The 25,163-nt window shown below is 45.6% G+C and overlaps 1 protein-coding gene across 1 annotated transcript in view; it reads left to right on the top strand.

Annotated features, from left to right (window-relative positions):
* The first annotated feature begins 7,223 nt into the window (after positions 1-7,223).
* Positions 7,224-25,163, top strand: part of LOC122924215 (chloride intracellular channel protein 5) — a 110,383-nt gene continuing 92,443 nt past the window's right edge. Inside the window, exon 1 of the mRNA XM_044275134.1 lies at positions 7,224-7,894. Coding sequence (XP_044131069.1) covers positions 7,433-7,894 — 462 coding nt within the window. The 5' untranslated portion in view covers positions 7,224-7,432. The remainder of the gene's footprint in view (positions 7,895-25,163) is intronic.

Here is a 25,163-nt window from a genome sequence, read left to right as displayed (position 1 = left end):
GTATTAGGAATTAACATTTTATTTACAATTATTTAATTTGTCCAATTATTTTTGAGCCCCTGAAATGGAGGGATTGAGTTTAAAAAATGCTTTAGTTCCTCATATTTTTATGCATTAATTTTGTTTAGTTTTGTTCAAAATCCATTGTGGTAATGTACATATATAATACATGTGTATATATATAAGACGTTGTGACTTCCATTTTGTCCCTGGACACAATGCAGGAAATCTTTACTCAATGTCAACGTGGAAATAAAAAAAAGCAAAAAGGGGCAGTTTAGTATTTACTACACAATCTAAGATATGTTGGTAAGGCTGATTAGTCAGCCTGCATTTGTGGGAGGGGCGGAGGCTCTTCATATACGAGCCACAGCCTCACTCACAGGTGTGTGTTTTCAGGTGCCATTAGCAGACTAGCTTCTCTGGTGGTAGGAGTCTTTCTTTGCAGCATGGAGCTTGTTATTTTGCTCTCTGCTACCGTAGCATGCACGCGCCATACTATGTAAGTAGGTTGGGCCGGGGCCGTCTCTCCAGGCCGGTCGGATCCGACTTTGCTAGCGAACGGGAGGCTTCACCTCAGAATCTGCTACCTCAGGTTTGCTCGTTTGGGCCTAAATACTTCCATTTGCTTTTCATTTTTGTTTGTTGGTAATAAGAGTTGGTTCCTATAAATCTTACAAGTTTCACTTTGCTTCGTTCGTCTCGTATGAAAAGTTTCTTTACAGCAATCCGGCTGAAGTAAGAGTTACCCGGGCTGCACCTGACGTCATGTTTGGAGATCGGACGCAGTGTTTATTGTTTAGGCCTTTTGCTGTAGCTGTTCCTTGCCATGTGTCTCCCCCCCCCCTTTTTCCCCCCGCTACCACCATCTTTAAACTTCATGTATTTCCCTTTCGTAAGCCGTGTACCGGGGTGGGCTCCCCAGGATACAGCAAAGTCACAGACATGGAAGCAACACTGACACCAGCTTTATATGCAAGAATATAAACTTTACTTTGGAAACAGTATTAACACAAGTACAAACAGTATAAGTAATACCCCAGGCCCACAGTCACCGTCCCTGTCCGAGGGACAGGCCTAGCCTGCTGGCGTACACAGCAGAGCCTACAAGTCTTACTGTGCCGCTATAGAAGACACACCTAACCGGTGGCCGACGCAGCAGAGCCTGCAAGTCAATTACTGCGCTGCAGTCCAGTACAGTAAGGCCTAACAAAGCTATAACCCTAACTAACTAGCTAATACAAGGCCTAGGCTAGGCTAGTCTCTGTTACTTTAGGCGCCAAACAGTGAAGTACAATTGGTATTCAGGTGTACTGACCTGCGTCCGTTCTGGGCCCTAGGATGCCGCTTACCCAGGATGGCCACCAAGCTCTCAGCAACCGTGCGGCCTTGCTTGATGCTAAGGTTTTCTGTCCATACACTGGAACTGGTCTTCCTGGGACAACCTCTCTTTCAAAGTGCTGGATCCAGACAGGGGACAGCAGATGCTCTCCTTCCTTTGAGTATCCATTCACTGCCGGACATCCGCAAGCCAGGATGGAATCGGATTCAGCCCCTCACAGCACAATCCTTCCACCATGTCAGATCAACACTTCCTGGTTCACCCAGAAGCATGCTGACTGTGCTGCAAAACAGCGGCCTCTAGTGGCCGGAATGCCAAATGACAGCTCCAGTACAATTTAAACATAAATATACAGGCAGAGCTTATCCACAATCTCACACTTTCATGCTCTGCTGGTATCCTGAGCGACATTTACACTTTCGGCTTTTATTTAATGTCTTATGCTGCATCCGCACGTCTTCACTGTACTGCACTTTTCTACTCTTGGTTCGTATTCACTCAGATTGGTCTCACATTCAAGCTGCGCTCACCTGTTGGCTGTTACATCTCATTCCGTCCCCAGCCGACAGCCGGATCCGTATTACATGCCTGTAATTACATGTTGTATACTCTGCTTACAGCCATTGCTGCTACTGTTACTCCGTTTTCATGCTCTGGAAGCACCACCCAGGTATTCCCACCTTGCTCCACTCACAACCAGAGCTGCGTTTATACCAATTTTCATGCTCTGCTTATACCCAAAGTTGTGTTCACACTTCTACTGCTACACCAGGTTGTATACCTCACTCACCAAAGCCGCTTTCCATGTCTGCGGTCACATCAAGTTAATATTCCGTTCACATCCAAAGCTGCGTCCGCATGTCTGCTTTTTACATCTTGTCCTATACTCCTTTCACTACTAGAGCTGCGTCCACATGTCTGCTTTCGCATCACGTCAATACTCTGCTCACTTTCAGGTTGCATTTATACGTCTGCTTTATAGCATGCTTTTCATGCGCTACCCATACTCAGAGCTGCGCCTATACCATGTTTTTAGGTACCACTCACATCCAAAGCTGCATTCACCCATTTGTTGTTACATCATGTGTTGTACTCTGCTCCCACTCAAAGCTGCATTCTCCTGTTTATTGCTACATCATGGTTTTGCTCAATCTCACCGAGGCAGTCTGCACCCACCGCTCTGGTACTTCTCTCCTGACAAACATAACTGTGTTCTTTTCAGGCTTACGTTACCTTCCTCGGTGGTCTGTTACATTCCATAGGCCTAGTTTCTGTTTAATCCTGGTTCATATTCACTCAGACTGGTCTCCTTTTACTTCTGGTTCGTATTCACTCAGATTGGTCTCCTGCCCCAGTTCACCAAACAGCTCCTCAGCGGAGGTCAGTGGGCCGATAGGAGTACGTTTCCTGCCATGTTTTCACAAGCTGTTCATTTGTTTGTCACGATATGAGACTTCTCTTAGCGAACTTGAAATGCCTCAGGCATTTCATGTTTACGTTTATGGTTCGCAGTGGTTAGTGTTTTATGTACGCACGTGCTTCGGATTACTAATGTCTATATTTTTAACGCCTGTCGGCAGTCATGTTCCTTAGGCCACCTTCTAGCCAATCCAATCATTCAAGTCGCTTCATATGCCATCAGGTCCGGCCTATGTTTTAATTACTTATCGTCACCGCAACGTCATCCCTCTGGCTTCGGGGGCCCTATGACCGATCCGGCCTCATGGCTCCGGGGGCCCCTTGACCGCTTTTCATGTTTTTTTTTTTTTTTGTTAAGGGTACGACATGGTTGTAGGCTGGTTAGTGTCCCAGGTTTCTGTTGGAGGTTATGCGAGTCCATGTCTTTGTCTTTCTAGGTTATCGAGTCCCGGTTGCTTACTAAACCCGTTGGGTTAAGGCCCAATCTTTTCCCCAGCCATCCTTAATTCTAAGGTTCGCATCCCGGCGGCTGCCCGGCCCCATGGGCCCCTGGTGGTTGCTGCAGCCCCATGGCTTCAGGGGTCTGACCAATGGTTGTCTGTCCACCTGTGCAGCTATGCTTTTGAATGACTCATATCTTTACCTGCTTGCCAGCTTATGTTATTAATTTTAGTTAATGTCCGTTATTATCTCCCTTTTCTGTCACATTTCCCTTCGTCGTTTCAGGTCATGCAGTTGAACTATTGGGGTCACCTTCCACGTCGGTCAGGTCTCGTTCCTAACAATATTTCGCCTTGCATGTTATTCAGGCCACGTAGTTTATCTTGGGTATCGCCTGCCACATCGGTCAGGCTCATGGTTTAATTCACGTGCACCTTATTCATGTCACTTTTCATAGTTATAATTCTTAAAAAAAAAACTCGGCCCCATGGCTTCAGGGGCCCGACGACTGCTTCGGCCCATGGCTTCGGGGGCCCGACGACTGCTTCGGCCTCATGGCTTCGGGGGCCCGACGACTGCTTCGGCCCCATGGCTTCGGGGGCCCGACGACTGCTTCGGCCCCATGGCTTCGGGGGCCCGACGACTGCTTCGGCCCCATGGCTTCGGGGGCCCGACGACTGCTTTGGCCCCATGGCTTCGGGGGCCCGACGACTGCTTCGGCCCCATGGCTTCGGGGGCCCGACGACTGCTTCGGCCCCATGGCTTTGGGGGCCCGACGACTGCTTCGGCCCCATGGCTTCGGGGGCCCGACGACTGCTTCGGCCCCATGGCTTTGGGGGCCCGATGACTGCTTCGGCCCCATGGCTTCGGGGGCCCGACGACTGCTTCGGCCCCATGGCTTCGGGGGCCCGACGACTGTTTTCAAACCTGCTGGGCTGATTGCCTGGTTGGTTGTCCATCTGTGCATCTAGGCTGATTTGGCCCCTATGTATCGCACACATACCTGCTTCCCTAATTTCCTAATAATCCATGTTGATCGCTCCATGTTGATCCATGGCTTCGGGCGCCCGACGACCTGCTTCGGCCCCATGGCTTCGGGGGCCCGACGACCTGCTTCGGCCCCATGGCTTCGGGGGCCCGACGACCTGCTTCGGCCCCATGGCTTCGGGGGCCCGACGACCTGCTTCGGCCCCATGGCTTCGGGGGCCCGACGACCTGCTTCGGCCCCATGGCTTCGGGGGCCCGACGACTGTTTTCAGTCCTGCTGGGCTGATTGCCTGGTTGGTTGTCCATCCTTGCATTTAGGCTGGCCACTATGTATCCCTAATTTGTTCCCTAAAATGTTCCCTAATTTCCTAATAATCCATGTTGATCGCTCCATGGTGATCCATGGCTTCGGGGGCCCGACGACTGCTTCGGCCCCATGGCTTCGGGGGCCCGACGACTGCTTCTGGCCCATGGCTTCGGGGGCCCGACGACTGCTTCGGCCCCATGGCTTCGGGGCCCGACGACTGCTTCGGCCCCATGACTTCGGGGGCCCAACGACTGCTTCGGCCCCATGGCTTCGGGGGGCCCAACGACTGCTTCGGCCCCATGGCTTCGGGGGCCCGACGACTGCTTCGGCCCCATGGCTTCGGGGGCCCGACGACTGTTTTCAAACCTGCTGGGCTGATTGCCTGGTTGGTTGTCCATCTGTGCATCTAGGCTGATTTGGCCCCTATGTATCGCATACATACCTGCTTCCCTAATTTCCTAATAATCCATGTTGATCGCTCATTTTATGTTTTGACCGCAAACTGGTCCGGTTCGCCCTACAGCATTATTGTCATGTCTTACGCAGATATTTCGTCTTTCTTTAATTGTTCATGCTTTCGTTCAGGTCCTGCCAGAGGAAGAACAAGTAGGGCAATTTGCTCTAGCATTTCAGTCTCTGATTGTAGTCGATCATATCTTGTCAACCAGGTCCCCGCGCAAAGTCTTTGCCTTTTTACCACGACCAGGAATTCATTTTTGCCAGTAGCTTCATTGCATTGCATTCCCTCACTCATGGGAGGGCATAGACAGAATCTTGTATATTATGGCTTCATAGCTTCTTGCCGCACTAACCTCCGACTCCCTACAACCACGTTGAATCGGATTTTAGACAAGGTCCAGCATTTTCTCACGGTAGAAGATTCAGATAGTAGGTCGGTCTTCATGTCTCAAGCGTAAAAACAATTCTCAGGGGCGCACAGTAGAACAAAGCGCGGATAGCTGTTGTCTGGGTAACTATTCAAGGATTCTCTTCCTATCTACATGGTTCTTTTTGGCCCTCATTCCTGCATAGTCTAGGCAGTTAGGTTTTGGTCCCACGATCTCCTGACGCTAGGGCATTGCCAGTACTCGCACTAGAACCAAACTTTACAAGTTTCAGTTGGTTTTTATGATCCATTTCACAACGTATTCTTGGTCCTCCATTCCGCTTTGGTGCAGTATCCGCAATATTGAGCATCATGTCTCTGGCCTTGTCATCCACAAGATGGGTTGTAGGTTTCCTACTGGTCTTGCCTCACATACCCCGAATTTTCGCTCTAGATCCCGGATGCCTTGCAGTTGGCTTGGGGATTAGTTTGTACATGCCATTCAAATTCCTTTTCTACCCTACTTGGCTTGGATTTTGCCCACTTATAGGCCTACCCACGATCATGGCTTAGGGCACACAACAAGCCATTTAGTCAGGTCAGCTACGACACGCCTAGCTGGGTTAGGTTGTTCCTGTTGTTTTCTCCCTAGGGTTCTTCGGATACCTCTTGGCCGTAGCCATGACCACAAATATATATATATATATATATATATATATAAAGTTTCTACACAGGAGACCTCTGTAGTCACTATGACAGAATCCTTGGCAAGCAAGGGAAGCAGTTCATTGCTCGGATATGCCTCAAATGTCAGAGAGGTGCAGGTCTCACCTCTGGGACCTGCTTCTATCTCCAACGTGAAGGACAGCACATTGCGCATGCTCATTCACTGCCATTGGACTTCTAAAAATAGCTCAGTGAACATGCTCAGCTATTTTTGGAAGTCCCATAGCAGTGAATGGTGATCAAGCTACACAAGTGTGGCCGCCTCTCCTTATTCACCACTGTGGAACTCCCATAGCGGTGGAGGGTAGCCGCACATGCATGGTTGCATTCTGGGAATAGGAGTGGATCCCAGAGATGGTACCTGCACCTATCTGACAATTGTGGCATATCCTAACGATATGTCATAAATGGTGAGATGACCATAGTTGCCAACTTTCCTTATTTTGCAGACACTATCCATAATTTTCAAAGATAGCCACAGCAAATTTGGGCTGGCTGAAATTGCTGGGGCTAATGCAAACCCCACTTATAAATGGGCGTTCCTGGGCAGGTTCGGGGCATTCCTGGGGTGGGGCTTACATGCCCTGAATTTACGAAGTAAAATGTTTGAGGGTATGGATGGGACAACCCCTTTAATACCTAGTCAGTTACCCATTTAACACCCTCTTTATTCCACAGAGGCATAACTTGAAGCTCTTGGGTTCCAATGCAGAATCTCTTACAGGGCCCCCACCGTGTGCTACTTATAACAGTAGCATTTTCTTCTATGGTTGAGGACCTTTGTGAACCCTCAGGGCCAGGGTGCAACTCTTACCTCTGCACCCCTATAGATATGACCCTGAATGGTCCTGTATGTTAACGTGTATATTGCTAATTGTTAGATGTCAGTAAACCCTCATGGTTCTGTGCACTCTGTACTTATTTACTTCCTTCCTTGCTCCCTTGGTGCCAAATAATTGCAATCAGAGACCTTGTAATTAATATATTCAGGTACACATAGCAACAGTTGCATCAGGGAGGCTTAGCGTTCCTCTGATGAGCATATTCGAGTGTGTGTTTGTGTGTTTTGTACGGGCAGACTGTGCCCAGATCCTAGGTAAGCAGTGCAGGCCAGCCCCTCCCTTGAGCACAGTTTATAGTCTGTACTTCCAGCCCTTTCTTTGCACATTGATCTCTGTAGCTTCAGAGAAGGAGGAGAAGGGAGACACATGTCAATGATTATTTTATATAACCAGACCATTCTTAGAAGATATACTTTTTACCTCGGTTCCACAGACATTGGAGAATTAAGACTTGTGTTGCCATTCTTCAGATTTAGGGCTAGATCTGAAGACTGGGATCTCTATCAGCAGTTGTAAAAGGCTATCGACTATAAGGGTCCATTATGCAGGAGGCTGAACATCTGTATGAATCAACAATGCCCCAACCATGGATGAATGATGAGAGGATCTACTCCATCCCTAGCAGTCCAGACAGTATGGATCTGAGTCCTGACCGCCCTCTAAGCAGAGCATCAACCAACCTATCTTCTCAACCTGGTGGAGATGATGTGAATGGAGTTGAGGAGAATGGCTCCCTATCCAAACCTAGCTTACAGTTGATCATTAGAAAGAATCCGCTAAACCACAGTTCATCCCTTTCCCCGTTGTCTACAACACCGACATCTCCCAAATCACCATTTTTGTCATCAAATCCGACATCTCCAATCTCTCCACGGGAGTACATCCCACCACATGGTCTGTACACACGAGTCCTGGACCCCGCTGGGCAATTGAACAACAACAACCGAAATGTTGACGAAGTAGAATACGAGGAGCAGGAAGCGGACATCTCTCTCTACGTCAAGGTAGATAACATGTCTAATGTGGTAATAGGCAAACTGTAACTCTAATGTGTCTTTAATGCCCTGTAAAACATTTTCAAGTTTGGACATCTTTTCATAGTTTGAGTGCCTCTTAGAGATTATTACCATGATTTTGTTCATGAGTCCTCCAAGAAAAGCTGTTATATGTGGGGGAACCCCACATATAATACAGAGAATATATGGGAAAGCTTTAAATCTACTGTGGGTCATTATACTGCAAAATGTATTCCTGGAGGTAACACGTTTAAGCTGCTAAAATTAACCCCCCATGGCTTACAGCTACTGTAAAAAGGCAATAAATGCAAAGGGAAATTGTAAATACAAATCTGATTGGTCAGCTGTAGCCTTTAAAATTTACAAAGGGCTTAATAAAATGCAAAAAAAAAAAAAAAACTCTAAAAATACAAAATATATGACAGGTAGTCAAAAAAATCAACAAATCCCCCCAAATTCTTCAATATACTGTACAAATGCTAAAAAGGTCAGAGTAGCTAGGTCCCCTAAGTAAAAATGGTAACGGGGAGATGGTTACTGAAGATCAGGAAGAGGCAGAGCTACTAAATGCGTTTTTTTTCTTTTTTAGCTTTGTATATACAAAAGAAGAGAAAGGATCTGATGTAGGTGGTGCCAGCCCTGAGTAGCTGATGTAGATGGTGCTAGTGCTGAGGAGCTGATGTAGGTGGTGCCAGCCCTGAGTAGCTGATGTAGATGGTGCTAGTGCTGAGGAGCTTATGTAGGTGGTGCCAGCCCTGAGTAGCTAAGGTAGATGGTGCTAGTGCTGGGGAGCTGATGTAGGTGGTGCCAGTGCTGATGAGCTGATTTAGGTAGTGCCAGGACTGTAAATACATCCAGTAATATACAAAATTGTCTGAATGTACATATGGTGCAAGCTAAGTGATATAAGGTGAATATGAACAAGGCTTTGGATCCAGATGGATTATACCCAAGAGTTTATTGCTGTGCCCCTGTTCCTAAATTTTAGAGATTCTATAGGGATTGGTAAAGTGCCAAGCGACTATTGCAAGGCACATGGGGTGCCTATATTCAAAAAGGGCTTTAGGTTCTCCACAGGTAATTATAGTAAGTTTGTAATTGGATAGAAAACTGTCTGAAGGACCATTTTCATAGAAAGAATGCCCTGGAGCTGGAAAAAAATACAGAGAACAAGAAAATGGATAAAGGGCATGGAGGTTCTTAGAAGATTAAAATAATTAAATGTATTTAATCTTCAGAAGAGGCATCTAAGAGGGACGTGATTAACCTATACAAATATATAAATGGCCTGTACAGAAAATATAGTGAAAAGCTGTTTAATGTAAAACCCCCTCAAAAGACACGGGGGCACCGTCTCTTCCTAATGAAGAAAAAGTTAGTCTCCAGTGGCGTCAAGGCTTCTTTACCATAAGAACTTTGAATCTGTAAAATCTGATGTAGGGAAGACAAAGTATAACAAGGCTCCCGATGATGGGCCACCATGAGGTCCATTGATTTCAGTGCAAGCCATATAGATCTTTTGGTATCAAGAGTCATGATGGAAGGAGGCCAGAACAGAATGACCCATTATAGAGTAAACGTAAACTTTGGGGCCCTTTTTTGCCAAAATCATACCACCGCTACTCTGTGCATGTCTTCTGCAAGGGCTAGAGCTGACCATAGACATAAAATCAGAAGTTTCATAGGTAAATGGAAGATGAATGACTGGTCAGTTGTCCTCCTCTACTTTTGCCAGTGTCACCAAAGGCATAATCAAAAGTTTGTCAAGTGCATTGATGGATTATTTGTTGTTGGTCATTTCTAAGGCGGTACCTAACCAATTAATGGACCATAATTGTGAGAAAAAGTCAAAATAGGCCTCCTTATTAAAAAAAAAAATCTAATCCATAGACCAGTTAGTAGTGCTTCAATCCATCTTATTATCACATGGAGGACAGGGACAACAATGGAATACACTACTTTTTTCAGTACATACAGATAATGCCAGGTGAACTAAGTCCTTGCTGGAGCCCAGATGTGTTGCCACTTAGCTCACCCCAAAGTTAAATGGGTTTTCCTATATTTTGATATTGATGGCCTATCCCCAGGATAGGTAATCAATATTAGATTGGTAATAGTTAGTTTTCTGGCAATCCGATTAGCGGTTTTGGGAGACTGCCATGCTCCAAAGAGCACTGTGGCTTCTTTTTAGGCCAGTAAAGTCACATTCATTGGTCACTTGGCTTAGGCGCAGCTCAGTTCCATTGTACTTATGCATAATTGATACCACTGGTGTTGAAATGAATTAAATTAAAGAAGCATCCTTAAAACCACTGGTGTGCTGTCTCCTCCATAAATACATATGTATACCCGGTGATCCTGGTGGAGGGAAACCAACCTGGGGACGTGCACCCACAAAAAGCCACTTGGGAGAGTGCCATGTCAACCTTGTGCTCTGATCTGATATTGATGACTTGTCCTGAGGATAAGTGACCAATATAGAAGACCTGAAAAACCTCTTTAAGAGTATATAGGGAATGGACCAAGTTAGAACTAAGGAGAAATCCCTACTTAGGTTGAGATATGTTAGAATTTGCAAAATTAAATAATATTCCCAGACCATAGGAGAATTATTTTGGATATTTTTTTCATCAAATGATGTATTATACATTTAAAGGGGTTCTCCAATTTAGAAAATCTATTTCACATACTCTTTTTCGGAATTTTGTTCAAGGTCCTCCTCTTCTGGCCAGAATGGAAAAACATGGTTGAAAATTGAGAAAAATGGTAGCAAAGAGATTTTCTCTCTCTGTCTCTTAGGAGGAGCTGTCCTGTTTTACATTACAGAGCACAGTGTAATGCACAGTTTCCTTTGTGGTGGCTCTGCAGGCAAATAAAACACTGCCAGGTTTCACTAAAGATTACAGCTCATTGCTGGTAGTCCCTTCAGGCGGACAGTTTGCTATCCGATTATTGTCAAAGAATTCTTCTAGTAGGGATTGTCCAAAGTGGAGACCCCCTTTAACGTGTAACCCACTTTATATACATTGGAGCTCTTTTTTCTTTTCTTTTTTGTTGTCTTGACTTTTTTTTTTACTATATTCTCTGCATTGTATGTTACCATTAGGGGTGGACACAGACAACAGAGGGCCCCTGTGCAAAGAATGTACCCCCCCCCCAAAAAGCTGAATTCTTAACCTAACCTATTCCCTCCTAACATTACATACAGTGTCGGACTGGGATACCTAGGGCCCACCAGTAAAATTTATTTTGGGGGCCCACCGTACTGTCACCACCAGATCTCTGAGAAGTTCTGATAGACGTTCTTCAGTACTTCCTGCATGATCTTCTCTTGTTTTGCTTTCGTTTTGACACCTCTCCTCCCTCTCCCAGCTGTCATCTATTAGCAGTGATTGCATCCTTATATATCTCCTCCCATACTGTCTCACTTTGCGGTTTATACAACTTCCTGGACTGTGCTGATGCTAGAAGCTGCTACTGCTGCATCCACGAGATAAGTCTGTTCCTTTATTTCTGTTTTCCTGTGGTCTTGATCCTAGGTGACCCTGACTCCCTCCGTATTAAGTATAGGGAGCCGGTGGTCGTGTCCCCTCACTATTATAGGGTGTTCAGGTGTCATACAGTCGAGGAACGAGGGTATGCAATTATCTACCATAGAGATTTTTGCATAGGCTGAGCAGTAAGGGAGATTGCTAGGGCTGTTACAGGGCTTACCCTTTTGTTCCTTAGTTTTGGATCAAGTCAGTCGGATCTTCATTTGTGTCTTCTAGTTTTCTGCAACACCATCCGTGACACGTACAGATACATTCAAATATAATAAATATTTTAACAAGTTTTTTTATATGAACATAGGCTGGTTGAGGTGCTCTGCATTGAATACATGCTTGTAGAGCAGTAAATCTACTGTGTTATGTGCCACTTGTGCAGGGGGTGGAAGACTAGGGGCCCACCTTGCTCAGGGGCCCACCAGGGGATTCCCCTGTACCCCGGTGGGCCAGTCCTAGCCTGATTACATACAGCAATACAAAACATACAGGGTAAGGATACTTTCACACCTGCGGCACTACGCTCCGGCCACCTGATCTGGCAGAGAATGCAAGGAATCGGCCGGACACAAACTGCAGTGTACAGTGGTTTGTGTGTCCCGCCGATTCTCTACATTTTTTGGCCAGATCTCTGCCGGATCCTATTATATTTAAAGGGAACCTGTCATCAACTTTATGCTGCACATACTAACGGCAGCATAAAGTAGAGACAGGTGAGTTGATTTCAGCGGTCTGTCATTTATAAGTTAAAAGTAAGTGGTTGCCGAGAACCAACATCACAATCCTTGCAGACTGGGCCTAGAAAAGAGTCCTGGTCACTTGACTTGAACTGGTTGTTCATGACTTCCTGCTCTCCTGCCCACCAGCTGATGGCTGACAGTCTTCTACCTAGTTTTCTCTCTTTCTCTGTAGTAGAGAACTGCCAATCATCAGCAGATGGGTGGGGAGTGCAGGAGATTATGAATAACCATGACTCTTCTCAGGTAGATTTGACTCTTTTCAAGGCCTGGGCTTCAATGATTATGATGCTGGTTCTCAGCAACCACTTACTTTTATCTCATGAGTGACACACCGCTGACATCAGCATTTCTGTCACTATTTTATGCTGCCCTCAGTAAGGTCAGCATAAAGTTGATGACAGGTTTCCTTTTAATGGGGCTGGCGGGCATTCCGTCTGAATCCATCAGTGCTGGAGCATTCTGGCTGTCTGTTCTCTGCTGGAACAGCCTTCTGGAATCACTAACGCAGATGTGAAGGTAGCCTAATACAGCTCCCCATACCTATTACATCCAGTGATGTCTTCTCTGATGTAGATGTTCTCTTTTCTCATCTTCTCCATTCGGACCAGACCGCCATGATGATTTCTTTCTTCCATATCTTCTCTCTGCAGAGTTTGACAGACATCTTAGTTTCGTACTTTTCTATTATCCTCCCACCTTCTCAACACCCCATCCTGCCACCCCCAATACTGTGCCCACTGTGTTCCCCAATACTATACTGCAGAAACAGTCCCCTGAAAATACTAGTACCAAACAGATAGTGCCCCTTCAATAATTATTGGCATACAGTGCCCTAAAAAATAAGTGCACCCAGCAAATAGTGCCCCTGATACTAATAGTGTAAGCATAATGTCCCCCAAAATAATTGTGCTAAGCTGATACTGTTCCCTTCAAAGTCCCACCAATAGAAATAATTATCTGCCAGCGTGCACATAGTAGTAATAGTGCCCCTACAGTGCCCCCAACCATAATAATGTCCCCACTGTGCCCCAGAAATAATAATGCTCCCATAGTGCCCATACTAGTATTCATGTTCCCCATAGTCCCCCAATTGTAATAAAGCCCACCTTAATGCCCCAGGTAGTAATAATTATCTTTATAATGTGTGACAATAGAAAAACACCCCCTTATAATGTGAGCCAGTACAAAAAATACCCCTTACAATGTGTGCCCGTACAAAAATATGCCCTGTTGTGTGGCAGTTAAAAAATACCTCCTCTTAGTGCCCCTGTAGATCCAATGTCACCATAATAATGTCACCATAATGTGTGCCAGTATAAAATACTCCTATATGCAGTGCCTGCAGTAGATGCCCCCTAGTGCTCCTCCCTCCATCCCCATAGTGCCCTCACAAGGTGTGCCAGTATAAAATGCCCCTATAGTGCTCATCCCTACCCCCCATAGTGCACATATAGTTTGTGCCAGTATAAAATGCCCCTATATAATGCCCCGTAGTGCTCCTCTCCCCCACTTCTCCATAGTGCCCCCCCATATGTGCCAATATATAATGCCCCCAGTGGATGCCCCCATAGTGATCCTTTCCCCCCTTCTCTATACTGGGTAACAGCATAGCATAAATGAAAAAAAAAAAACTCAAATACTTACCTCCATGCCGCTTTCAGGGATGCAATGTACCGCACTGTATGGCTCAGGCCACACAACGTCATCGCACCGCCCGCACCGGCCTCTGATAGGCACTAGGCCTGCAGCCTATCAAGGGAACATAGAGGGGAGACGCCTCTCCCCTGCCCAGCTGCAGCAATCATCTGTATCACCGCCGTGAGGACGACGATACAGATGAATATAGGGATGAGCGCTTCCACAATGGAAGCGCTCATTTACCTTGGTCCTGCTGCTAAAGCTTGTAATGGGCCCCCCTCCCGCACTGGGCCCCTGTGCAGCCAAACCGGCTGCACAGGTGGTATGTCTGCTCCCGGTTACCATATAGTTAATGCTGCAGGAATGCACATGGGTGTGATCTGTAATGGTCTTCTGGCTATAATCTATACGATACCTTGTGAATGTCACGAGGACAAAGTCCTGGGGAAGATTATATGGAGCTTTGGAGAAGTGTAGAATGGTGAAGCTGTGTGTTTCCTTTCTTTCTATTAGATTGTTATTACATTTGCACCTATTTTTTCTCATGATTTCATAAAGTCAGTGTTTGGTCAGTTTTTGATCAGTGATTTTCATCAGTGACTGAGCTAAAACCAGGTGCGGGTCAAAAACACAGAACAGGTGCAGATCTTTCCATTATACCTTATCTCTTTGGAGGCTCCACTCCTGGTTTTGGCTCACAATCACTGATCAAACACTGACTGTGTGAGGCAGGCCTTAAGTATATTCTGAATTAAATGGCTCTGCTGGGTCAGGGATAGAAAGATTGTAAACAGGAGTCAAAAATAGATCTGTTTTACCCTATTGAGCCACTTATTATTTAGCCAGTGAGGACAAGTCCTCAAAATGTAAATCCTGGAGAACCCCTTTAAGAGCTACCCGCTCTTCTGAGCTCTGACTCTGCCCACGAGGACCCGCCAAGCTCAACAGGAAGTGACATCATGTAAGGTCTTTTGTTACGCAGTGGCTAAAAGTGATTGCATTGTTTTGCCACTAGGTGGCAGCAGAGCAAAAATAATTACATTAGAATGCCCAAGAAAATATCGTTTTGCAGGGGGTTCGCCAATAATTAATTTATACCCCTTACAGGCATTTTGATATAGAAGATGTCTCATGTTCAGAATTTAACATCGTCTATAAATATACAACCTTGTAAAATACCCTTCATTCTAATCTACCACCATTGAAGTGACCTCATTTGTTTTTAATGCAATAAATATGTGACCCTTCAGAATTGTTGACTCGGTATCTGCAGACTGTTTATTTGCTCAGGTCCGGTCCCTGATTATATTAATACGGCTGTATTATGAGATTATGCAGATACAATAGATAGAGCCGAAATATCGCAACTCAAACAAGTCAGAACATGCACCTGTCGTCCTCTGCAGCGCTGTACCTGTGCACCATAGTCACCGCAGATACAGTCATCTCCCAAGGAAGTACAGAGGAATATTTGTTGTGGAAGAAAAGATGGCTTCTCAGGTCATGAGTGGGACAGGATGTATTGTTTCAAGTGGAACGTTATCCCTATTCACACAGGATGTATCATCATTTTATAATGTGCATACAGATGCAATGTACATAAGTTGTGTCACTACATTACTTACATCCTGTATTATACTCCAGAGCTGCGCTCACTGTTCTGCTGGTGGAGTCACTGTCTACATAGATTACATGAATTAGCCTGTACTGATCCTGAGTTACATCCTGTATTATACTCCGGAGCTGCACTCACTATTCTGCTGGTGAAGTAACCGTGTGCATATGCAATGAGCAGGACCGTGGTACGGTTACACGGATGCCAAATTATGCAGTGGGTCAGGATAGAGGTATAATAGTCTATTGTTTGTTTGTGATGCCAATTGCAGCGTGCGCAGGGTACTGACACAAGGCCCTTTAAGGTGTTGTAACGCACGTCCCAGGTTGCCAGAGTGGTGTAATGTCTCTGTATGGTAGTAGTAATGGTGTCAACAGTGTCTCCTACCTGGTTACGGCTGGACTCCTGGCTCCTGGCTCACTTGCAATAAATTGAGTGTGGTGCTAGTAGGAGTAATAGAGGAATTTGCAGCAGAAATTGAGATCCAGACCTTTGGTAACATAGAAACATAGAAACATAGAATGTGTCGGCAGATAAGAACCATTTGGCCCATCTAGTCTGCCCAATATATCTGAATCCTATGAATAGCCCCGGCCCTATCTTATATGAAGGATGGCCTTATGCCTATCCCATGCATGCTTAAACTCCTTCACTGTATTTGCAGCTACCACTTCTGCAGGAAGGCTATTCCATGCATCCACTACCCTCTCAGTAAAGTAATACTTCCTTATATTACTTTTAAACCTTTTCCCCTCTAATTTAAAACTGTGTCCTCTTGTGGTAGTTTTTCTTCTTTTAAATATGCTCTCCTCCGTTACCGAGTTGATTCCCTTTATGTATTTAAAAGTTTCTATCATATCCCCTCTGTCTCTTCTTTCTTCCAAGCTATACATATTAAGGTCTTTTAACCTTTCCTGGTAAGTTTTATCCTGCAATCCATGTACTAGTTTAGTAGCTCTTCTCTGAACTCTCTCTAGAGTATCTATATCCTTCTGGAGATATGGCCTCCAGTACTTGGAGATATGGCCTCCAGTACTTGGAGATATGGCCTCCAGTACTTATATAGGGTGGTTGGTAAAGTTCAAACTTGTCTTTACTGAGAGTAACTTTCATCCAAGCAAGATACAGCTTTAGTCTTAGGTCAGGCAGGTATTGGCAATGGTTGGCAGGAATTTATCTTCTGCTCTCTCATGTACCTGGAGCTTGCAGGAAAGAACGTCTGCTTTGTAGCTGTAAACTGTGGCAGGAATTTGGCTTCTGCACTTTATATCTTCTGCTGTATGGGGACTGACTAGCTGAGGAGGAATATGGCTTCTCCTGGGTCTCTGAACTTTACACACAGCTATCTTCACAGGGTATGCTTCTTCCTGGAACTGAAGTTGTCTGCTTGCTTCTTCCAGCTGAGGCTGAAGGGCTCAGACTGGGGATGATGATCAATGTCTCAGCCGAGACAAGATCCTGGCTTGATTCCCTATATCTGGGAGCTCCTAACATGCACAGCCTACCCCTAGTAGGGGGTGGGCTACACTAAATCTAACTTCCTTCTCCACCTATGAGGCAGGATATGGGCATCGCCCACTCTGCTCACATAGGGAGGAGCTAAACGGAAATTAACAATTCCAGCCTAGATAAACTAAACTGAACTAAGTCCTTGCCAGAACATTGCTGCCACCTGCTGGTGAACATGGAAATTACAGCAATATACATTTAAAGGGTTTCTACCACTTAGGTGTCACATATTTGGCTGTCAGACACTAGCGATCCGCTAGTGTCTGCTCTGGCCAACTATCCTAATATAATTGCTTTTGGGGCGGTGGTTTGGCTAAAAAAACTACTTTTATTAATATGCTAATGAGCCTCTAGGTGCTATGGGGGCGTCATTAGCACCTAGAGGCTCCGTCTACCTTCAGAAACTGCCGCCGCCGAGCGCGTCCCTCCAGCCCGCCCATCTCCTCCTGAATGCGATCCTTGTATGTATTCTGCGCATGCGCAGTGAATGTCTGACCGCTTCCTTGCTCAGACATCTCCACTGCGCCTGCGCGATGACGCCATAGTGCTCCGAGGAACAGGCGCAGTGGAGATGTCTGAGCAGGGAAGCTGTCAGACATTTACTGCGCATGCGCAGAATACATACGAGGATCGCATTCAGGAGGAGATGGGCGGGCTGGAGGGACGCGCTGGGGGCGGCAGTTTCTAAAGGTAGACGGAGCCTCTAGGTGCTAATGACGCCCCCATAGCACCTAGAGGCTCATTAGCATATTAATAAAAGTTGTTTTTTTTGCCAAACCACCGCCCCAAAAGCAATTATATTAGGATGGTTGGGCAGAGCAGACACTAGCGGATCGCTAGTGTCTGACAGCTAAATATGTGACGCCTAAGTGGTAGAAACCCTTTAACAAGGTTTATAATGCACAGTTGTGAGGATTTAAAATTACATGAGATGACAAGGTAAATGCTCTTAACAGATTGTAGCGGGGTAAAATAGTTTAGTAACACAACTCTGGGGGTGTTACACATACATTAATTATCCTGTACTTATCCTGAGTTACATCCTGTATTATATTCATAGGCGTGTGCATGGGTGTACCGGGTGTGCCTGGGAAGCGCTCATTTTGGAAGCGCTCATTAGTACCGGAGGACCAGGAAGCGGGGAACGCTATGTACTTACCGCTTCCTGGTCCTCGGCTGTCGGCTGTGCAGGGCTGCGCTCAGCGTGAGGCGCTTTGTGACGTCACGCTGTGCGCACTAGTTCAGAGCACAGCCGACAGCAGGAGGAAGAGGATCGCGTGCGGCGAGGAGAGGCGGCGTCCAGGAGCAGAGAGGTAAGTGTTTTTTTATTTTATAAAAAATTAGGCTGCTGGGGGCATAATGGAGGCTAATGAGAGGCATATGGGGGCTAATGAGGCATAATGGGGGCTAATGAGAGACATAATGGGGGCTAATGAGAGGCATAATGGTGGCTAATGAGGCAAATGGGGGCTAATGAGGCATAAGGGCTGATAATGGGGCTAATGAGGCATAAGGGCTGATAATGGGGCTAATGACGCATAAGGGCTGATAATGGGGCTAATGAGGCATAAGGGCTGATAATGGGGGGTAATGGCATAAAGGCTATATATATACATATATATATATACATACATGAGCTCGCGGTGTGTGTGTGTTTGTGCTTTATGGTGCACACCCTAATGCAATAGGCTGCGCATGCTTATGATTATACTCCAGAGCTGCATTCACAATTCAGCTCCCTTCAGGGCTAAACCTCTCAGCATTACCTCTTTATTGAGTGTTTGTGCTTTGCATTCTGGAAAGTTTCACATTTAGGCGCTGCACGTGAAGTGTCTCTACTGCGTGGCAGCAGACATATTTCTGGGGCCAGATTCTCCCGCAAGTCGTCATCATTAAGTGTCCTGAATGGAGCCATGTTAATTATGCATTTTACATCAATTTATCAAGATAAAGGACTCTCAGAATAGAAAAGGAGAAGTTACTGACACATTTAATATCTCCCCTCCTAAATAAATTTTCCAGTTGTATAAACGTAAGAGACGTTCTCTTAAAGGGAACATGTCCATTTCAGATGATTTAATGTTGAAAATTACATTTACCCTCTAATTGGTTCTACAAGTTGGCAACCGAGGGCCAAAAAATAACATCTTTCTTGCAGGAGGCCCTATGGCCGTCCACCTGTGCCTGCAACCACCACTAGGGGGAGCTTAGGATCTTTCTGCATACATATTTATTATTGAGTTCCATCACAGCTGTGCAAATCCTTTGGTTGAAAGCTCCCTCTAGTGGTGACTGCAGGCAGACATGATTTTATCTTTTACCTGAAGGATAAAACAGGGAACTCTTAGGACCTCATGGAGCATTGGGGGAGACACAACAAAATGTAGATATTTTTGTTGCTGCTGCGCCAGGTAACACTGGGCACTCACCCCTTGCAACCCGGGTCAACCCAGACAATGAGCTTTAATCTCAGGTTATTCAGTATTTCTTACAGTAATGTCAGATGTCTGCCGTACCTTCTTGCTCCATATGGTATCTGAGGTATCTGAGGTATCTAAGCTGAGGTATCTATGGTATCTGAGGTATCTAAGCTGAGGTATCTATGGTATATGAGGTATCTAAGCTGAGGTATCTATGGTATCTGAGGCATCTGAGCTATCTATACACTGTGTAAACAGAGGACAATCATATATAATAAATGGACTTTTGTACCTTACAGACTGGGACACAGCGAGATAAATTCTTCTCTAGCAATGTTATTCTGTCACCTCCCATCATTAGTCACTGACATCATGTTTAGCTCTCTTCGTTAGTAGAGATAGCAGGTTGTTTTAGCAACCTAACCTTCTGGCTTCCTTCTGAGTGACCATTATCTGACCACCAAGGGTGCACCACCAATGAGGCCAGGTGGGGTGATCGCCTCAGGCAGCACCAGGTAGGGGCAAGACCGGGGCAGCGGAAGGACCATGGGCAACGAGCGCTTTCATTGTGGCAAAGGGGTTAGGTTAAGAAATTGGCATTGGGAAGGGGGCCCCGTTTCAGTTTTTGCCTCAGGCAGCAGAAAGGCTAGGTGCACCCCTGCTGACCACATGTACAGAGGTGGACACAGTTCTAGAAGGTGTCTGTTGTACAGTAGACTTCCTCTCTCTGATACACAGGATTGTTTTGGGGGCTGTAAAGATGGCAGAATAATGGATACCATTGGAAAATTACAGGGATGTAGCTAAAGTGGGTGAAAATGGGGAATTTGCAACTGGGCCCTGGTGCCTGAGGACCCTCTAGGTATTGTATGGTATTACAGAGGACTCAATGGTGTACACACCATAGGCACAAGTGGGAACAGTCCAAAATTTGATGGATTGTACTGAAGTTCAATCTTTAGATTGTGCAAAATGGGTGGGGCTTATGCAAACCCTGCCCAGAAATGCGGGACTTGAATGCCCTGAATTTACCAGCTGAAATGTTAGTAAATATGCATATGGCTGTTATGGGGCCCTTAGTGAAAGCACTTGGTTGGCCCCATCACCTTGGGGAAGACAACCTCTTCCTCTCCAGGGGAACCGCATCGTTAGCAAACAAGTATTCAGCTCTGCTACATTAATAATTAAACATGTGTCCTCCTAGGCCTGATATGTATTGACTGAATTAATTTCCTTCCGGGACACTGTGATGTTAATAAAGTTGTTGAATGCGCCAATACGATGCTATAAATGACTCTATTACATCCATTTTGAAGGTAAGTGGCCTCGATGGACTCATCACCATAGCGACTCGGACAGGCGGGAAACATCGTCCAAAATTAGGCAGCATCAAAGCCTCATCACATAATCATATTCAGAGAGCGCGGTTTTCTATGGGAACCAATTAACTTCAAAGGAGTCCTTTCTTCACAGGTTTAATTCATGCACTTCACACGTTTTTTTTCCTGCTAAAATGTTTTTCGCGTTAAATTCATATTACCGTTATGGTTTCTGTATAACGTGAGGTCCGGTAAAGGATTATGCTGAGCAAGTTACATCTCCAATATTAGCAATTTTAAAGGGATTAGGAAGATTGTGCGTCAAATATGTTGAACACATCTAATAACACGCTAAATAAAACATACACACATGTAAAAATAGGAGGGTTTCCCCTTAGAGGCTCTAAACGGACCTGCATGCAACAATTTTGGGACACTAGTCTGATGTCATTATTTATGGTAGAGAGGAAAGTCTTGTTTTTTGTACTGGTGACCCCTGCTGGTGAAAAGGTGTACTGATCTGATTTATATTAGTACATAAAGCCTCTGATAGGGATGCCTGCAGCGCTTATTTCACTCAGATATGTAGGTAGACCATGTATTAGGGCTCATTCAGGTGACCGTATGAATGGGTCTGCATCCGTTCCGCAATTTTGCAGAACGGGTGCAGACCCATTTATTTCAATGGGGCCACAAAAGATACGGACAGCACACGGTGTAGTGTTCTAGTGTAGATCCGTTCCGCGGCCCTGTAAGAAAGATAGAAATTACTATTCAATAGGATTTGCTCTATCATAGGTCCGGCCATGTGTGGTCCGCAAAATGTGGCGGGTATCTGTGTTTGAATGAGCCCTTACTCTGAGGAAAGGGGGCCCAGATCACTTTGGCTGCATCCTAACATTAAAGAGGCACACCGGAGGGGAAAGTGATGGTATATTCCTATAGTATGCTGTCACTTGTTAGGTGTCAAGTACAGAGGCAGTACCCCGGAGCAGGGGGTATCTGCAAATGTTATGTAATGTCATGCTATCTATTGTTATGCCATGTATTACCCCCAAAATACATCTGAGCCTGCCTACCAAGCGCCAAGGTAGTCTCAGGTCAGGCGGGTCCTACGCTAAACCTACCTAAGCCATTGGGCTTCTATGCGGCATCTTCGCTCCTGAACATAGAAGCCCAATGGCCTAGGTAGGTTTAACGTAGGACCCACCTGACCTGAGACCACCTTGGAGCTTGGTAGGCGGGCTCAGATGTATTTTGATCAAAATTTATTGGCTAAATGTCTCAGATATTATCATATCAGAATGAGGGTTAGTCCATATATAATGCTTGCATCGACTTTACAAAGTGCATTTCTGTGGTTTTCTTTAATGATATGGCCAGGGACATCCGCACTTTTCCATATCATATTGTGCAGGATGTTTTTATCTTAGTTTTTTCTGTGTTTGTTCCATGTATTACCCCCAGCATAGCTCTGTATGGTGACGCTCTCTGACACAGCCCTTTGCAGAAGGTTGCTAGGTGGTGGCTGGCTCCACCCCTCGCCCTAGACTGTTCTAGGAGAGTCTGAGGAGGGAGCAGGGACAAAAAGGAAGCAAAGGTGGGACTCCTACAAGCAGGTGTACTCAGCGGAGTCTGTTCTTTGCCCCGTTTTGGCCACTGTTGATGGCAGCCCTTGGCTGAAAATCATATTCATATATCCTGTATTGCTGACAGGAGCATTGCACCCCAATTCTGTCCAAACTGTGCGTCACTGAGAGTTGCGAATGGTGTGGTGTAGGTTCATACTGGCCCGCCAGAGTACTAGAGGATCCCAGGATGTGCCCAGAGTGTGACACAATAATGAATCCACAAGGTCCAGTAGAAGACAACTCTATTTTATGGCTCCCCAAAGTCCAGTAGCAGACAACCCCATTTGGAGATGACTTTGGAGACAATCACTTACCTCTTGGGTCCATTTCTTATAGGACGATCACCAATAACCAATTAGATCTTACTGGACGCTACATGTTCTGTATAGATGGAGGGTGTGAGAATCATTTCTTTTGGTGGGTCCAAGACACATTAGTCCAACACTGAAGCCATGACCTTGAAAGACCATCTCAATTGAGTGGCTGGTTGTCCATCCACTGCCAGCAAGCATAGAGGTAGCTCTAGTTGGCATATTCAAGGTAACCTCCTGGTTTGCCCTGTTTACGAGGTCCATGTTCTTCTCTGACCTATGAGTTCTATCAAATCAGTCATAATAATTGGCATAATAACTGCTAAAGTCTTTCTATGTGGATCTGATAAGATCAAAATTGACGATTATCAAAGTTTATTAGCAAAGAACGTGAAATGTTATTCTGTGTCCTGGTCATGGTGCGACATGTGGACATATTTAGTCACTTGAGGTGAAGGGAATCTAAGGGGTGGACAGATCTGTATCTTGTGTAATCCATGGATTCACTGGAGACATTTAACTTCATACAAGTCTAGCTACAAGGAAAAGACTCACAAGATGGAAATAATGTAGGTAATACCCATAAAGACAACTCTACTGGAATACAAAAAGCTAAAAATGACATACACAAAGGGCAGCACCTGTAGTAGACATTGCAAAAATGACAAATATAGTATGACCGGATGACTCAGTATAGCTCAGAAATAAATCTAAAGGAAAAATACTAGTGCATCCAGAAACAATGAGGCAATGGAAAATACAGACCACGATGGCGTCTGTGAACCCCAATGTGCGTTTTGCCTTTGCTTGTTTTGGGGGCATGAACTGCAACTCCTCGCTCAGGATATCTTGGTATTTTTTAAAATTCTGCTATACTGTGTTACCGGGGTGTACAAAAAAGGGGGACGTTAGGGGGTCAAAACTTCCCTCTCAGGTCTCCTGACAGTTTTTCTCCTCCTCCTCTGGCTCCTCTACATGTCATGCTATCGCCGTCTGCCGGTGAATGTGAAACATCACATCGGAGCATTACATACAGACAGATGTCAGATGAGAGAGTGCTCACAGCTACACGGAAGGGGACATAAGGAAACACAGCAGAGTGGTGTGTATAGATGTGTAGGTCAGCGTGTAGATGTGTAGGTCAGCGTGTAGACAGATCTGTATCTTGTGTAATCCATGGATTCACTGGAGACAGCAGTCAGTGTAGATGTGTATGTCCGTGTGTAGGTGTGTATGTCCGTGTGTAGGTGTGTGTATATCCGTGTGTAGGTGTGTATGTCCGTGTGTAGGTGTGTGTCACACTGTATAGATGTGTATGTCAGCATGTAGATGTGTATGTCTGTGTGTATGTCCATGTGTAGGTGTGTATGTCCGTGTGTAGGTGTGTATGTCCGTGTGTAGGTGTGTGTCACACTGTATAGATGTGTATGTCAGCATGTAGATGTGTATGTCTGTGTGTATGTCCGTGTGTAGGTGTGTATGTCCATGTGTAGGTGTGTATGTCCATGTGTAGGTGTGTGTCACACTTTATAGATGTGTATGTCAGCATGTGGATGTGGATGTGGATGTCAGTGTGTACATATGTGTCACAGTGTGTGGATTTTATTATACATTTTTTATTTTTCTTATTTGGGGAGGCCCCAAAACATTGGGAAGTGACAGAACAAACTGCGCCAGAATACAACAATGGCTAGGTGTGCCTGGTATACTTCTCTAATCTGCCCAAGGTACAGACAAGTCCTGTGAATCCATGCCTGTTTCATTTTAATGACCATGAGCTTGTCCACGTTGGCGGTGGACAGGCGGATGCGTCTGTCCGTGATCTCCTCCGCCGCGCTAAGCACACGTTCGGACAATACACTTGCCGCAGGGCAGAACCTCCAAGGCGTAAAGGGCAAGCTCAGGCCATGTGCCCAATTTGGAGACCCAGAAGGTAAACGGGGCAGACCCATCTGTCACGCTCGTGTGTGGGAGGAAAACACCACACCAAGCATAGGAGGGAAAGGGGATACCGGAATAAGGCCTGGAAACTAGGGAAGGAAGATGGACACCTCCTAGAAAAAAACCCTAACTGTTCTGTCCCCACATGAAGGCGAATGAAGATATAACTGATAATGACTGCGTGACTTCCTACCTTCGTATCCAAGCAGTGGAGCAGACTGGACCGGCAGATACTCGGGTTAGATGGATCCAAAACCTAGACACGGGAATGACATCAACGTGGGTTTATTTGATCCAAATACAGCAACACCGATGATCCAATACTGTAATGTAGTAGTGGTATTGATGCTGTCCTGTTGATGTCTTTCCTGAGGCTAACTGCTGGTCAAAAACTGATGCCTTCACTAGCCCAAAAATGTTAGAATATCCAGTCACACAGCTATGCAGCACTGAAAATGGCTGCAGGAAGTGACATGGACTGAGGCAGCTAAAACCCTGCCCAGCAGAGAAAAAACTTTACTAGCAAGAGCAGAGGTGTGCAGCATACAATTCTGGCCAGCAGATGGCGGCAACAGAACAATACATAGA

This window comes from Bufo gargarizans, unplaced genomic scaffold, assembly GCF_014858855.1.
Source record: "Bufo gargarizans isolate SCDJY-AF-19 unplaced genomic scaffold, ASM1485885v1 original_scaffold_902_pilon, whole genome shotgun sequence".
Lineage (NCBI taxonomy): Eukaryota > Metazoa > Chordata > Amphibia > Anura > Bufonidae > Bufo > Bufo gargarizans.
Note: the sequence above shows the minus strand (reverse complement) of the source record. Positions and strands in the feature narration are given on the sequence as shown.